The following is a 16,045-nucleotide window of genomic DNA, read 5'->3' on the forward strand; positions in this document are numbered from 1 at the left end:
TTTGTGGCTGCAAGCTCAGGATTTCAATCAATGCATTCCAGTAACCCTAAAGTGAGGAACTCTCCATCAGGAAACACACAGAGGTGAGGGCTAGGGCCTGGCCCAGCTGCCCCTTGGGGATGTCATAGTGGACCATGAATGCTTATTGGTGGAACAACGTGTTGAATTCGAAGCGAATGGGGAAAGAAAAAAAAGATAAGTAAATAGTGATAGAATAGTGAATCAGAGTTTAGGTTAGAGTTTTCCTCTGTTATTATTTGTCCATTATTACCTGGCCGCTCCTATTTACCACCCCTCTCCTCACCAAAACATAAAGAAAAAGACCTTAAAGACCAGTCAGTACAGTGAGCTAAACTTGGCAAATGAGGAAACCGAGACCTGGAATGGTGAGGAGGCCTAAGGTCCTAGAACTAAAACACCAGCCCCTGGACTCCCACTGTGAGGCTTTTTCCTCTGTTCCATGGAAGTTAAGCTGATGCCCTAAAATAATTTTTTCCTTCTCCCCTGACGGCAGTGGTTAGTGTGTCTGGTCTGGTGTGATACTGCTTGTTCAGGGAGTAGTGTCCTGGAGGGTTTCCCCAACCTGCCAGTCATGGGCAGGTTTCTTCGCACTCTCCTGGACCTGCTCGTATTTTCCAGCAGGGAGGCTAGTCTCTTGTTACAGCTGTTCCTTGTCATCAGCCGAGAGGCGGGTGGTATTTTGATCTTAACGATGTCTGTTTGTTTACTCTGAGCTAGTCTTAGTGTGAGAGTCATTTCTCTATGTACATAGAAACCGTTGTCCTTTATTGACAGAAGCCCTAGAGATGGGTCCCCATGTGACTCTAGGGTTCCCAAGACCTGGCAGGCCACTCTGCTTGATCCTCCTCTCTGTTGAGAGGTCTGAGATGAGAGCAGGGGAGGAGGGAGCAAGCAAGTGGCTGCGGTGAAAGGTGGGGTGGTTACTTAGTGGTCCAGGTCTCCTTGACCTATGATAAAAATCAGTCCTCCCTAATTTGTGCTGCCCAGTTGCATCCGTTGTCTGATCTCCCTTTGTTATTTGTCTCTTTTAGTAGCCCTAAGTCAAAGCAGGAGGTGATGGTCCGTCCCCCTACAGTGATGTCCCCATCTGGAAACCCCCAGCTGGATTCCAAATTCTCCAATCAGGGTAAACAGGGGGGCTCAGCCAGCCAATCCCAGCCATCCCCCTGTGACTCCAAGAGTGGGGGCCATACCCCTAAAGCACTCCCTGGCCCAGGTGGGAGCATGGGGCTGAAGAATGGGGCTGGAAATGGTGCCAAGGGCAAGGGGAAAAGGGAGCGAAGTATTTCCGCCGACTCCTTTGATCAGAGAGATCCTGGGACTCCAAACGATGACTCTGACATGAAAGGTATGTCTATAAGATATTTGAGACTCAGAGGGAAGTAGGTATTCCTGAGGAAAGGCCTCTGACATTGGTGGATGCCAGAGAGCCTAATAGCAGCCAAGTGGGGAGAGTAGGCACATCAGATTCAGGAGTTCTCGCAGTTTAAGATGGAACTATTTCCGGTCGTTCTCCTACTAACTGAAGAATAGTTTGGAACCACCTTGTTGACTTCTTGCTCTTGAGGATGCAAGCGTTTTAGGATGTTCCACGGCCGTAGCCACGTTCTTGTGGATGTTTCTGGCCTCCATGCTCTTTGTACTTAAGTGTCAAGCCAGTAGCTCCAGTTTGTCTATGCCAGGGTCCACCCTGGGGCAGTCTTTCTGACATTCCTCTTCTCCATCAAATTCATCCTTCAAGACTTGGGTTTTGTGCACTCCGGCTGCCATTTGGCCAGAGTTGTAGGCACAAGGAGCAGCCCTGGCACTAGTCCAGGTTTGTCACAGTCAGTTTCAGTCTGGCAGGAACGAGGGGCTACATGTAGTAGAGAGACAGTAGGCACCAGAATGGAGTCAGCCAGAAAGAGTCTGGGACCAATGGCTGTGGTTTTAGGCTTTGTCCTCCTAGTATAAAATAAAAAATCTTAACTATAGGCCAGAACATGAAACTAGTATTCAAGCAGTGGAAGTGTTACTCCCCGACCCAATTTTGAAATGAGAACCTGAGTGATCGTTCCCGTCTTTCCTTTCTTCTTCAGGTGTTTGTAGGAGGCCTGTTACGAGCGCCAGCACTATGCTGGGGGCTGGGGGTGCCATGGTCAGCAAAACAGAAAAAGTTGCTATCCTCAAGGGTTTGAATGCACCTAAACAGCAGATCATTAAGCGATTACAGTAAAATTTGATAAATGCTGAAATAAGGGGAGTTAGGGGGCTTTGGGTTCAACTAGCAGGGGCAGCCAGTCCAGGAGGATCCAAAAGGGGTTTCCAGGAAGGAGGGACATTTATGCTAATGTCTGAAGAATGCATAGTAGAGAAGTAAGGAGGTGGGGGAAGAGTGCTTTGTAATGTCATTTAGGGAGAAGTGTATTTGTGTTTTTATGAATAGAAGAGGTTTCCTCTTAGCAAGATACTTCCTCCTTGAAATTCTCAAGGTGTTTGCATTATGATGCTGTAAATGCTGGCAGAAAAAAGAGTTTTATTCTTTCTATGACATGACTCTTTTCATTCTTTTAGAATGTAATTCTGCTGACCACATAAAGTCCCAGGATTCCCAACACACGCCACACTCGATGACCCCATCAAATGCTACAGTCCCCAGGTCTTCCACCCCCTCCCATGGTCAGACTACTGCCCCAGAGCCCACACCTGCTCAGAAGACTCCCGCCAAAGTGGTGTATGTGTTTTCTACTGAGATGGCCAATAAGTAAGTTGATGGCTGTGTCTTGCTATTTGCGTGGCTTGCGTGTTTGGGTATCTAAGTTCTTATTCCCTTTGAAGATTGATCCTTTTTTTGCCCACTTGTATTATTACTTAAAGTTAACACTACAGAAAGAGGTAAAATAAAATATAAAACCTCCCCACCCCTACTCCCCAGAGGCAACCATTGATGATACTTCCTTGGCTTTCCTTCCAGAAATTTTTTGTGCTTGTATACATATATATACTTTTTTAAACACAAAAGGGATTGATTGCACAATATACACTTTTCTGCAGCTTAGTATTCTTTTTTTTTTTTTTTTTTTTTTTTTTTTGCGGTACGCGGGCCTCTCACTGCTGTGGCCTCTCCCGTTGAGGAGCACAGGCTCCGGACGCACAGGCTCAGCGGCCATGGCCCACGGGCCCAGCTGCCCCGCGGCACGTGGGATCTTCCCGCACCGGGGCACAAACCCGCGTCCCCTGCATCGGCAGGCAGACTCTCAACCACTGCGCTACCAGGGAAGCCCCTTTAATTTTTTTTTTTTTTGCAGTACACGTTTAATTTTTGTTTGTTTGTTTGTTTTGAACTTAGTATTCTTTTTAAAATGACACAAGTAATGTCCATTTTGGAATAATTAGAAAATGTAAACAACTAAAAAAAATCTCAGGAATTTACAGAGATAACTACTGTGAACATTTTGGTACATACGTCTCTAGTGGATGGATGGATCAATGGATATTTATTTATTTATTTAAAATGTGAATATACCCTAGTTTTTTTCATTTAAGGTTTTTAAAATTAAGATATAGAATGAGTCTTGGCAGCCTTTAATTATTATTAGGTGTGAGAATTCGTTTTACCCTTCTTGGGTTGGGATTTTGAACTAGGATTCTCTATAAAATACCTACTAGAGTGGATGGCTTTGACGGAGAAAATCCTGGGGTTTTTAGTACTTCTTTTGAGATTTGCTAATGGCTATCTTTTAATTTCAGAAGTTTGATGGTAAATGATAGACAAATAATGAAAACCTTTTTCTCTTGATTTCTTCTCATTCAACATTGCTGGTGGTTCTTTATACTTCACCTTCCCCTCTCATACCAGTTTAATCGGGTTAAAGTGCTTTAGATTTACAGTTAGTGAAATAGGAACAAGTCCTAGTGTGTGCATCTCTTCTGTCTTTGCAGAGCTGCAGAAGCTGTATTGAAGGGCCAGGTTGAAACTATTGTCTCTTTCCACATCCAGAACATCTCTAACAGCAAGACAGAGAGAAGCACAGTCCCTCTGGTACGTCATTTTGGAAATGGAATAATGGTTTAAAGGTTCTGCAGTGACCGTAAAGGTGGGAGATGGTGAATTTCACTGATAGGGAGATAGTCTTTTTTTTCTTCTCCCAGTTTTATTGAGATACAACTGACCGACAGCACCATATAAGTTAAAAGTGTACAGCCTACTGTGCTGTATACTGTATACTTTAACTTACATACATGACGAAATGACTACCATCATCTCATATAGATACAAAATTAAAGACATAGAAAAAAAATATATTTTTTCCTGTGGTGAGAACTCTTAGGATGTACTTTCTTAACAACTTTTATATAGAACATATGGCAGCATTCATTATATTTATCATGTTGTACATTACATTCTTAGTACTTACTTATTCTATAACTGGAAGTTTGTGCCTTTTGACTACCCTCCTCCAATTCTCCCTCCCCCAGCCCTCCCACTTCTGGTAACCACAAATCAGATCTCTTTTTCTATGAGTTTGTTTGTTTTTTTGTGGTCATTGACCTACAACACTATGTTTGTGGTATACACATAGTGATTTGATATTTCTATACATTTCAAAATGATCACCATGATAAGTCTAGTTACTGTCTATCACCATACAAAGATATTACATAATCACTGACTGTATTCCCCACACTGTGCATTTCATACCCGTGACTTATTTATTTTGTAACTGAAAGATTGTACCTTTTAATTTTCCTCACCTATTTCTCTCCTCTCCCCAACGCCCTCTCCTCTTTCTGCTACCTGTTTGTTCTCTGTATCTATGACTCTGTTTCTGTTTAGTTATGTTTGTTCATTTGCTTTGTTTTTTAGATTCCACATGTAGGTGAAATCATACAGTATTTGTCTTTCTCTGTCTGACATATTTCACTTAGCCTAAACCTTCTAGGTCCATCCATGTTTTTGAAAACGGCAAGATTTCATTCTTTTTTATGGCTAAGTAATATTCCATTGTATATATGTACCACATCTTTATCTGTTCATCTATTGATGGGCACTTAGGTTGCGTCCATATCTTGGCTATTGTAAATAATGCTGCAGTGAACGTAAGGGTACATGTATCTTTTCTAATCGGTGTTTTTGTTTTCTTTGGATAAATACCCAGGACTGAAATTGCTGGATTGTATGTTAGTTATATTTTTAATTTTTTGTGGAATCTCCACACTGTTTTCCATAGTGGCTACACCAATTTATATTCCCACCAACAGTGTATGAAGGTTCAATGGGAGATAATCTTGAAGGTATAAACTACATTCTGAGCATTTAACCTAATTGTGTGGTTTTAGGCATATCACACTGCATTGGCCTTTTCTACTAACATGCTGGTATATTGATGAATTACTAGGAGAGAAGAGGTACAAAATAAAAAAGGAGATATTTAGATATCTTAGGATTTCCATCATGTAGCCATCTCTGGGAAATTCTGAATTCAGACCCTCTGTACAGAGCAGGATTTTAAAAAATAGCAAACACTCTTGAGTTACTTGAAGAACAGAGAAAAAGCAGCAACAAAGTACTGGAGTACATGCTGATGATACCATAATTAAGGTCTCAGTGACTTTCAAAATGATTCTTATTTATTTCAAAGTGAGAGAACCATTGAATGCTTTTAATTGCTTGATATTTCCAAAATTATAGTAAATGTTAGTCCGTTTCCTCTCTGGAACTTAAGCACCTACTATAAATTACATTAGAAAATGCATATAATGGTTGTTTTAATACATGTAGTGTTCCAAATTGAACCAAAAGATATTTCTTGTGTCTCACATTGTCAAGGCATTGCACCAAATGCTGTGGGGACACTAGAGGTTCAAGATACAGTCCCTGCGTTCAGGAAGCATTAAATCTAAAACTTGGATGAGTCTTAAACATGGGAAAAGTTAAATGACAATAAACGACTGAAGTGACAATTCAATACAGAATGGATGACATTTCGTCCTTGTTGTATATGAACATAGAAGTCCCCCCCTGTGACATAGCAGGCTTAGGCTTTCCTAGGCCTAGGAAAAGAATTTCATGTCCCTCTGCATCTCTGCTACTCAAGGGTAGACGATGGATATATATAATATTTTAAATGTATATATTTTTAAATTTATACTTTAAAAATATTTGTTTATTTATAATTTATATTGTTTCGGAATGCACAGGGTATATTGCAACTCAAACTGACATTTTATTGACTTAATGACAGATCTTAAGTCATTAAGACAGTTTTCACCTCCACCTTCTCTGGTACTAAAATGAAATTGGAAAAGGAGTTAATAAGGAGGGAATTGGGAATAGTCCAATCACCATTGCTCCAAATCTAAAATAAAAAGGGTGGTACTAAACTGTTTCTTCTGTCACGGTCACCTTGTAGGAAATCAGTGACCACCCTTAACAACAAAACCAAACTTAAACTGGCACTGGAGAGAAAATTAAGGTGACCTCCACACTCCAGTTAAGGAGTCAGAGAGACAGAGGACACTGCAACATCCAGAGTCATCCAAGTTCAGCCAGTCTTACCCCCACCAGTCTCGGTCTGCAGACACAGATGCATGGAGAATACCAGCAAGTGGAACATGTGCATACATACCCACGGAACGTGAACTGTTCGTGTTCAGGGATACGCATGATGATTCCTGTACAAATCTGCACCTTGATAAACATTCCAGGGAGTAGGTGGGGATGTAAGTAAGAGTGTTAGGGGTTTGGAAATACAGGCTGGATTAAGCGAACAGGTAGGAGCAAGTGAACATCAAAAAGGGATCACGCGGCTCACTGGAGGCTGGTGAGAGATCTCTTGATGGAGTCGCTAGACTGGGCCCGTCTGTTCTTCATTACCGCCCTTCTCTAGTACCAGTACCTCCAGCAGTGCCGAGGTGTAGACCCAGAACATTACGAGTCGCTCTTCCAGACACTGACAGTGTCCGTGTCACCTATTGTAGGTGAGCGTGCCTTTACCCAGGACTTAGTATAGCATCAGTACTTAATAAATAATAATAAGGCAATCATCCAGCCTGTAGAAAGGGCCATGTGCTGTCTATTGGAAAGAACAGATCAAGAGACAGCACGAGCTAGATAGCCTCAGATTTCTCTGCAGACCCTTCCTGCCTACAGATGATCTTACTACAGTTAATGTAGAAATTCTCGTATGGAATCAGTGATCACAAACTGAAAACAGAAATCGGAGATGTCAGGCCCCTGGAAACTCAAGGAGAGGAGTACTTCACTAGTCACCGTGCCAGGGGAGACACTGAAGTGGAGCGGCCGTACCTCCCGCCTCTGATGGGCAGAGTGCAGAGCTGGAGGTGACAACGACTTCCTCTTTCAGTGGAAAACATTAGACTTTTTGATTGACAATGAGAAGTCTACATACCCAGTTATACTTTCGGGGAAAGAAAAAGGTGTTAGGTACAGCCTCCCACATACCAAGAAACTAATCTCTCCCTGAATCAGAAACACATAGTAGACATGTGATATCAAACCTGTTCCTCGAAATAGATACTCAAATGTATTCACTTTGGCAGTGTGGCTTTCCCTTGGCACGCTTTAAAGTTATTCAGCAAGGGAAAGAGGATGCCGTTTGACAGCAAAGTGTGAGAAAGAAATCAAAATGTCTGCATGTCCAGAGTGGGGTTGTACATGAGCAGTTTCTACAGCAAGTGTCAGTGTAGATTTATGTGGCTGGGACAAGTCCTTTATAACATCTTGCTCTTTTCATTGCCCTTCTATTCAGTTCACCAATGATTTTTAAAATCTCGTTTATCTTCAGAACACACAGATATCTGCCCTTCGGAATGATCCGAAACCTCTCCCACAACAGCCCCCCACTCCAGCCAACCAGGACCAGACTTCCTCCCAGAACACCAGACTGCAGCCAACTCCACCCATTCCGGCACCAGCACCCAAGCCTGCCGCCCCCCCGCGTCCCCTGGACCAGGATAGTCCTGGGGTAGAAAACAAACTGATTCCTTCTGTAGGCAGCCCTGCCACCTCCACTCCACTGCCGCCAGACGGTACTGGGCCAAACTCGACGCCCAACAACCGAGCAGTGACTCCCGTTTCCCAGGGGAGCAGTAGCTCTTCAGCAGATCCCAAAGCCCCCCCGCCTCCACCGGTGTCCAGTGGAGAGCCCCCCCCACTGGGAGAGAACCCCGACGGACTATCTCAGGAGCAGCTGGAGCACCGGGAGCGCTCCTTACAAACGCTCAGAGATATCCAGCGCATGCTTTTCCCTGATGAGAAAGAATTCCCGGGAGGACAGAGTGGGGGACCCCAGCAGAATACTGGGGTGTTAGATGGACCTCAGAAAAAAACAGAAGGGCCAATACAGGCCATGATGGCTCAATCCCAAAGCCTAGGTAAGGGACCTGGGCCCCGGACAGATGTGGGGGCTCCATTTGGCCCTCAGGGACACAGAGATGTGCCCTTTTCTCCGGATGAAATGGTTCCACCTTCCATGAACTCGCAGTCTGGGCCCATTGGACCCGACCACCTGGATCACATGACCCCTGAGCAGATAGCGTGGCTGAAACTGCAGCAGGAGTTCTATGAGGAGAAGAGGAGAAAGCAGGAGCAAGTGGTCGTGCAGCAGTGCTCCCTCCAGGACATGATGGTCCATCAGCACGGGCCGCGGGGAGTCGTCCGAGGGCCTCCCCCTCCGTACCAGATGACCCCCAGTGAGGCCTGGGGGCCTGGGGGTGCAGAGCCCTTTGCTGACGGGATCAGCATGCCCCATTCTCTGCCCCCGAGGGCCATGGCTCCCCACCCCAACATGCCAGGGAGCCAGATGCGCCTCCCTGGATTTGCAGGAATGATGAACTCTGAAATGGAGGGGCCTAATGTCCCCAACCCAGCATCTAGACCAGGTCTTTCTGGAGTCAGCTGGCCAGACGATGTGCCAAAAATCCCAGACAGTCGAAACTTCCCGCCTGGCCAGGGCGTCTTCAGTGGTCCTGGCCGAGGGGAACGTTTCCCAAACCCCCAAGGATTGTCTGAAGAGTTGTTTCAACAGCAGCTGGCAGAGAAACAGCTAGGTCTGCCCCCGGGGATGAGCATGGAAGGCATCAGGCCCGGCATGGAGATGAACAGGATGATCCCTGGCTCCCAGCGACACATGGAGCCGGGGAATAATCCCATCTTCCCTCGAATACCAGTGGAGGGCCCGCTGAGCCCTTCTAGGGGTGACTTTCCAAAAGGAATGCCCCCACAGATGGGCCCCGGTCGGGAACTCGAGTTTGGGATGGTTCCTAGTGGGATGAAGGGAGATGTCAGTCTAAATGTCAACATGGGATCCAACTCTCAGATGATACCTCAGAAGATGAGAGAGGCTGGGGCGGGGCCCGAGGAGATGATGAAACTCCGCGCCGGCGGTGCAGACATGCTGCCTGCTCAGCAGAAGATGGTGCCCCTGCCCTTTGGCGAGCACCCTCAGCAAGAGTATGGCATGGGCCCCAGGCCGTTCCTCCCCATGTCTCAGGGTCCAGGCAGCAACAGTGGCTTGCGGAATCTCAGAGAACCAATTGGGCCCGACCAAAGGACTAACAGCCGGCTCAGTCATATGCCACCACTACCTCTCAACCCTTCTAGTAACCCGACTAGCCTCAACACCGCTCCTCCTGTTCAGCGCGGCCTGGGGCGGAAGCCCGTGGATCTCTCTGTGGCAGGCAGCCAGGTGCATTCCCCAGGCATTAACCCTCTGAAATCTCCCACGATGCGCCAAGTCCAGTCGCCAATGCTGGGCTCGCCCTCGGGGAACCTCAAGTCCCCCCAGACTCCATCGCAGCTGGCAGGCATGCTGGCGGGTCCAGCTGCTGCTGCTTCCATTAAGTCCCCCCCTGTCTTGGGGTCTGCTGCTGCTTCGCCTGTTCACCTCAAGTCTCCATCACTTCCCGCCCCGTCACCTGGATGGACCTCCTCTCCAAAACCTCCCCTTCAGAGTCCCGGGATCCCTCCAAACCATAAAGCACCCCTCACCATGGCCTCCCCAGCCATGCTGGGAAGTGTAGAGTCAGGTCAGTATGCTTTCATCCTCACAGTTGCACCTTAAAGCCAGAGATTGCAAAAGCCTGATTTACGTACTTTAAGAAAACTGGTGTCTTAACCTGATTATGCAACCAAAGGAGGGGGCTTTTGCCAGGATGGACGTATTTGTGGCAGAGTGCATAATCGGTACTTCCGTGGGGTTATGCACTTAGTGCAGAATATGTTTCTCAGGACTGGGAGGAAAATGGGAAATGTGTGTCATTTCACTGAATGATTGACATTTGCACAGTGAACTCACGGTGGTGGAATAGAATGTCTCAACAGTGGGTAAGTGTGGCTTTAAATACTAGATCCACCCACTTCAAAGGCCTGCCTTCATCATGTCAAGAGAGTCTGAGTATCATCCCAAGCAAGGAGGGGAGGCTGCTGAGAGACTTGAGTGGTTCTCGTAAATATGTGTTGACCATAGAAACTGTTACCGAAACATTCTCCTTGGTAAACTGCTGTTCTCACAGATCAGCTACAATTTATTAGTATTTTCTTCCTAGGAGAAGCTCTCACTGATGATGGTGGTTTTGTGAACGGGACCAGAGGTGGTCAGTGGAAGATGAGCACTGAGGTATAAATACTAGGTCTGTGCTGTCTCCACTTGAGAAAGACTAGAATCAGAATAAGATAGGAGATTTATCCTACCAAGCTAAAGTGTGTCTCTCCGTTGGGTAGCAGTTCACAAAAGCAGTACAGTGGAGTTGCCCCCTCAGACCTTTTCAGTTCAGACATCTTGGTGGCAGAAAATCAATCAAGAGCATGTGTAGGGCGATGCGGTTAGTACCTGGGGTGGGATTGCTAATCTGGCTTTCTAGCATACTAATGCCTGAGTCGAATTCTAAATTGTGATTGGCAAGGGAAAGAGATGCATAAGAGTTGCCTGTGACCCATGGTTTTCCCAAGTTTGAACTAATATTTCTTACGCATTCTTGGTGCGTTTGTCTTCCCGTCTGCTGAGCTGTCACCTCCATCTCACACTGTAGTCTCCCTCTGCACACACATGGAGCTTGACTAGAGACTGATGATTCATGTCCTGGGTCTAATAACACTGTCCTGTTCATCTGTCTCATTCCTGGCCCTGCTAGTTCATAACGATAGGCCCAGTAGCTTTCAAGAGAAATCTAATTCCCTGCCCTTTTTTGTTCTATCTTGCTTTCTTCTCCTAGGTGGGCCCCCACCTCCTACAGCCAGCCAGTCTGCCTCTGTGAGTATCCCGGGAAGTCTTCCCTCTAGTACACCTTACACCATGCCTCCAGAGCCGACCCTTTCCCAGAACCCACTGTCTATTATGATGTCTCGAATGTCCAAGTTTGCAATGCCCAGTTCTACCCCGTTATACCACGATGCCATCAAGACCGTGGCCAGCTCAGATGACGACTCCCCTCCAGCTCGTTCTCCCAACTTGCCATCAATGAATAATATGCCAGGTAAGAAATCAGGAAGATAGGATATGGAGCTAGCTCTGGACAAAAGAAAAACTTCTTGAAGTCTTTTCTTGATGGCTGGACGTTCACCAAGTTGAAAAAGTATACCATCTGAGTTAGTTTCAGTAAAACTAAAGTGTCTTGCCTAGAGGAAGAAAATGATCACAGTATTTTTTATTAGCTTAATTCAGTCTTTGTTGATAAGAAAGCAGGTTTCTTTATAGTTCTTGTCATTTTCTTATGGAAGTTTTGATGCTTCTGTGTACCTAGATGCTTTTTTTTTTGGTGGAGGTTGGGGAGGTCCCCCTGGCACAAAACTGAGAGCGGTAGCTTTTTAACATGCTGATCGGAATGTCTTTAGTCCTCAGATATTTTCCTGGAAGGGCAGCCTCAAACCACAAGCAGCCACAGGATTTCAGACAATGGAAAGCCCCTATTTCCTAGAGAATCACTTTCTTTAGGACTAGAGAGAGAATAAAATTCCTCCCTTCCCTACTCATTCTGTTCTCCTTCACTCCTACACCTCCCGTCTCCCCAAATCTCACTAGTAGGACATGATCTGGGATGGTGAAGGTGGTCGGTAAAGAGACCATGACTTTTGAGCCATGGGTTTCCGGTTCCAGTTCCATTCTGATTGTTAGGGATGCTCTTTATCATCAGGCAGGTTAGGGCATATGCTCTGTGGGTGGCACAAGGCACCATCCTTACCATTCTCAGTGGCTAACTCCATGGAGAGACCAAATATTTAAATGTCCCAGAGACCATAGTAGAACCTGTGTGTTTTCCTTTTCCATTAAAAGTTAGCTTTTCTTTACCATTTCATATAACGTAGAGTTCGAAATGCTCTCTCTGTAAGGTAATATAAAATAGTGATGCCAAGTATCAATTGAAAAAGGCCTGTTTGGTTTCCTTGTTGTTATTGCTGATTCTTAGACTCATAGGACTGATTAGTCCTCTTTCTCCAAAAAGGACCATACTAAGTCATCCAGGCAAATTGTTTTCTTCTATATTAAATGTCTCCAATGAAGAAGACTGTACTCATTTGCATATTCACTTGTAACTTTTCACACAGGAGACTTTCTTCCTAGCTGTCTTCTATATACCTTTGTGTCCTACAGTTTAAGACTCAATAATATATTGTCTTGTAGAGCTGTTGGGTTTGTATGCCCCAAAATGTATTATAATCTTATTGAGGGCAGAGATTGTGCATTGTATGTTTCCCCAGCACAGTACCGTGCACACTTGATGCACAATGGTTTTTTTGTTAATTTGATTTATGATAGTTTTCCTGAGTTGCTTTTGGTTAAGTTGATTCCTTTGATATCTTTATTTTTCTAGGAATGGGCATTAATACACAGAATCCTCGAATTTCAGGTCCAAACCCCGTGGTTCCAATGCCAACCCTCAGCCCAATGGGAATGACCCAGCCACTTTCTCACTCCAATCAGATGCCCTCTCCGAATGCCATGGGACCCACCATACCTCCTCATGGGGTCCCGATGGGGCCTGGCTTGATGTCACACAATCCTATCATGGGGCATGGGTCCCAGGAGCCTCCGATGGTACCTCAAGGACGGATGGGTTTCCCCCAGGGCTTCCCTCCAGTTCAATCTCCTCCACAGCAGGTTCCATTTCCTCACAATGGCCCCAGTGGGGGGCAGGGCAACTTCCCAGGAGGGATGGGTTTCCCAGGAGAAGGGCCCCTTGGCCGCCCCAGCAACCTGCCCCAAAGTTCAGCAGATGCAGCACTTTGCAAGCCTGGAGGCCCAGGGGGTCCTGACTCCTTCGCTGTCTTGGGGAACAGCATGCCTTCAGTGTTTACAGACCCAGATCTACAGGAGGTCATCCGACCTGGAGCCACCGGAATACCTGAGTTTGATCTGTCTCGCATTATTCCATCTGAGAAGCCTAGCCAGACACTGCAATATTTCCCTCGAGGGGAAGTCCCAGGCCGTAAACAGCCCCAGGGTCCTGGACCTGGGTTTTCGCACATGCAGGGGATGATGGGCGAACAAGCCCCCAGAATGGGACTAGCATTACCTGGCATGGGAGGTCCAGGGCCAGTGGGAACTCCGGACATCCCTCTTGGTACAGCTCCATCCATGCCAGGCCACAACCCAATGAGACCACCAGCCTTTCTCCAGCAAGGCATGATGGGACCTCACCATCGGATGATGTCACCAGCACAATCTACAATGCCCGGCCAGCCCACCCTGATGAGCAATCCAGCTGCTGCCGTGGGCATGATTCCTGGCAAGGATCGAGGGCCTGCCGGGCTGTACACCCACCCTGGGCCTGTGGGCTCTCCAGGCATGATGATGTCCATGCAGGGCATGATGGGACCCCAACAGAACATCATGATCCCCCCACAGATGAGGCCCCGGGGCATGGCCGCTGACGTGGGCATGGGTGGATTTAGCCAAGGACCTGGCAACCCAGGAAACATGATGTTTTAAGCTGCTAAGATTGGATGTGCCGATCCTTGTCAAGATGAGATTCCAGGTCCTGAGAGCTGCTTTGAGGGAGTTCCAGGAGTACTGTTGGTCATGCAATAGGAGAACAGAGACCCAAGGGCTGCTTTGGGGGAGGGGGGAACTCGAGAATGTATGGATTTATCTGAAAACAAATTATTCATTTAATCAACAGGTGTGTTTTTTTTAAGATTTATTTTTTAAAAATTATTTTTGTGGACTTGGGTATCCCATGATGGCACCTACTTTTGGGAATCTGTAGCCGTGCTTTGAGAATTGCCATGGGTCACGTGTTGCACCATTCTCTGTATGTTTACGTCCTTTGGACTGGCTTCTCCCAGGATTCTTTTCTGGTTTTGTTTTTGCTTTGGGCTTTATTTTTTTTGTGTGTACTGTACTATATTGTAAAAGGGATTTTAGCAGAGACTTTAGTCTTTGGGACAAGAGAACAGGAATGCTGGGCTGTTTACTTTAGGTGGAGAATCCATCTTCAGACCTTTGGACTATTTTCTTTCAACTCCAGTGTATAGAAAAACCAAACTACGACCTCAGAGCAGAGTATTAATGAAAAGCACAAAAAGAGGAACTAAGTTCAGCGAGGGGTGGGGGGAGGGGGGAGATTTTTCTTTTTAAAAATAATGATGCTTAGGACATTTGTTTTTCAGTTCAAGTGCTCTTCAGCACTGTCTGTCTCTCCCAATCTGAAGACCCACCTTCACATTTTTCTCTTGTTTTCCCTCCTCTCTCCTTCCCTATCTTCTTGGTTAAGTGAGTTTCCTCCTGTTGTGTCCCCCACTGGTGACCCCCTGCTTCCCTCCTCTCTTTTTCCCTTTGGCAGCTGCAATACACGATGTTATTTGGGGAAAATAAATCTAACGAAGCCTTGCCTTCCATGCCGAGTGTTGTCCCGGCTCTGGGAGGCAAAGGTCTGTCTTTGGGATGCTCGATGGTCTTCTTTGCCCTTCGTCTTTTCTTCCCCAACCTACCCTTCCCTGCCCACCTTGTTTTCTGTTCTCCTTTTATTAGGAATTCCCAAGTGAATTTTATTAATGTGGGAGTGGAACAGATGCTAAAAGCTATCCAAGATTTTGTTTTTGTTTTTAATTTTGTGTTTCCTTCCCTTTCCTCCCCGTCCCATGCGTCAAACGTTCTGTGTAACCTCCATTAAATTTGGTACAAAACCACTCACCAGAGCTGTGGTGTCAGAAAAATAAAATATATTGTTTCTTACAAAATTGAATTGCCTTTTTTGTCCATTTGGATTCCTGTTTGTTCAGTATTGGGCTTATTGCCATGTGACCCAGAAGCATAGTAGCTTTGTATCCGAGTTGATCTGGGTGAAGGTTAGGGGAAGTACATAAAAGCGCTTTTGCAGATGAAGCGTATTGCTTGCTGTTGAGGAGTAACTACTTGTGTAGACTGATCCTGTGCTGTTTCTGTCCCAATCAGGAAATCCTAGCTATAGGCAGAAGAGCAGCCCTGGTCCCCGTGCCCCACCTCTAGAGGCAAGTCATGGTCTTTACTGGGAATTTTTGTGAGAGCCAGTGTAATGGTGTGAAGTAATTAAGAGGCCAAAGGTATATTTTTAGTCATTTGAAAAGCCATGACATGTCCCTGGAGCTTGTCAAGTTGAAGTATTCTTACTGCACCCGCAATTGTGGGTCTCTGTTGTCCGTTCTGCTTCCCCACCTTACTGCCTGTCCGCGTCCCCTCTGCAGGCCCTGCTCAGTCTACACAGTTCACTTCCACGCACACACCTTCGGCACGTCAGCGTGTGTCCCGCAATGTACGCCTCTAAGGAACCAGCTGTTTGTGTTTCTGTGCAGTTAGGTTTGTTCTGGTGTGTGTATTTGAGTTGTAGGCGTCTTTAGCTAAGCAAGTGGGCGTCCGTGTGCGTGTTTGTTCTCAGGTGAGAGAATCTAAGCGAGGAGCAGCAGGTACAGAATCGTCTGCAGACAGGCTTGTACAGATTGGGCTCTGCTGGTGTTCCACAGTGAGTTTTACCTGTGAATGTTTCTCTCTCTCCCCGAGAGTGTTCTGAGAGTCATTTTCTCTTCCACCTTCAGCAGCACTATCTTCTC

General features: G+C 46.1%; 1 protein-coding gene across 3 annotated transcripts; it reads left to right on the plus strand.

Moving 5' to 3' along the window:
• Positions 1-2: 2 nt before the first annotated feature.
• BCL9 (BCL9 transcription coactivator) lies at positions 3-15,159 on the plus strand. Of its 3 annotated transcripts, none has more exons than XM_060090393.1 (7): positions 3-83; positions 1,053-1,369; positions 2,575-2,764; positions 3,943-4,042; positions 7,809-10,050; positions 11,236-11,496; positions 12,832-15,159. In XM_060090393.1, the coding sequence occupies exons 1-7, from the start codon at positions 31-33 to the stop codon at positions 13,947-13,949; spliced, it is 4,281 nt and encodes a 1,426-aa protein (XP_059946376.1). In that variant the 5' UTR covers positions 3-30; the 3' UTR covers positions 13,950-15,159. The 3 variants fall into 3 exon arrangements, with proteins under 3 accessions (XP_059946376.1, XP_059946377.1, XP_059946378.1); XM_060090394.1 differs by having other exon boundaries at positions 12,868-15,159; XM_060090395.1 differs by having other exon boundaries at positions 1,053-1,147.
• Positions 15,160-16,045: the final 886 nt, after the last annotated feature.

This window comes from Mesoplodon densirostris, chromosome 2, assembly GCF_025265405.1.
Source record: "Mesoplodon densirostris isolate mMesDen1 chromosome 2, mMesDen1 primary haplotype, whole genome shotgun sequence".
Lineage (NCBI taxonomy): Eukaryota > Metazoa > Chordata > Mammalia > Artiodactyla > Ziphiidae > Mesoplodon > Mesoplodon densirostris.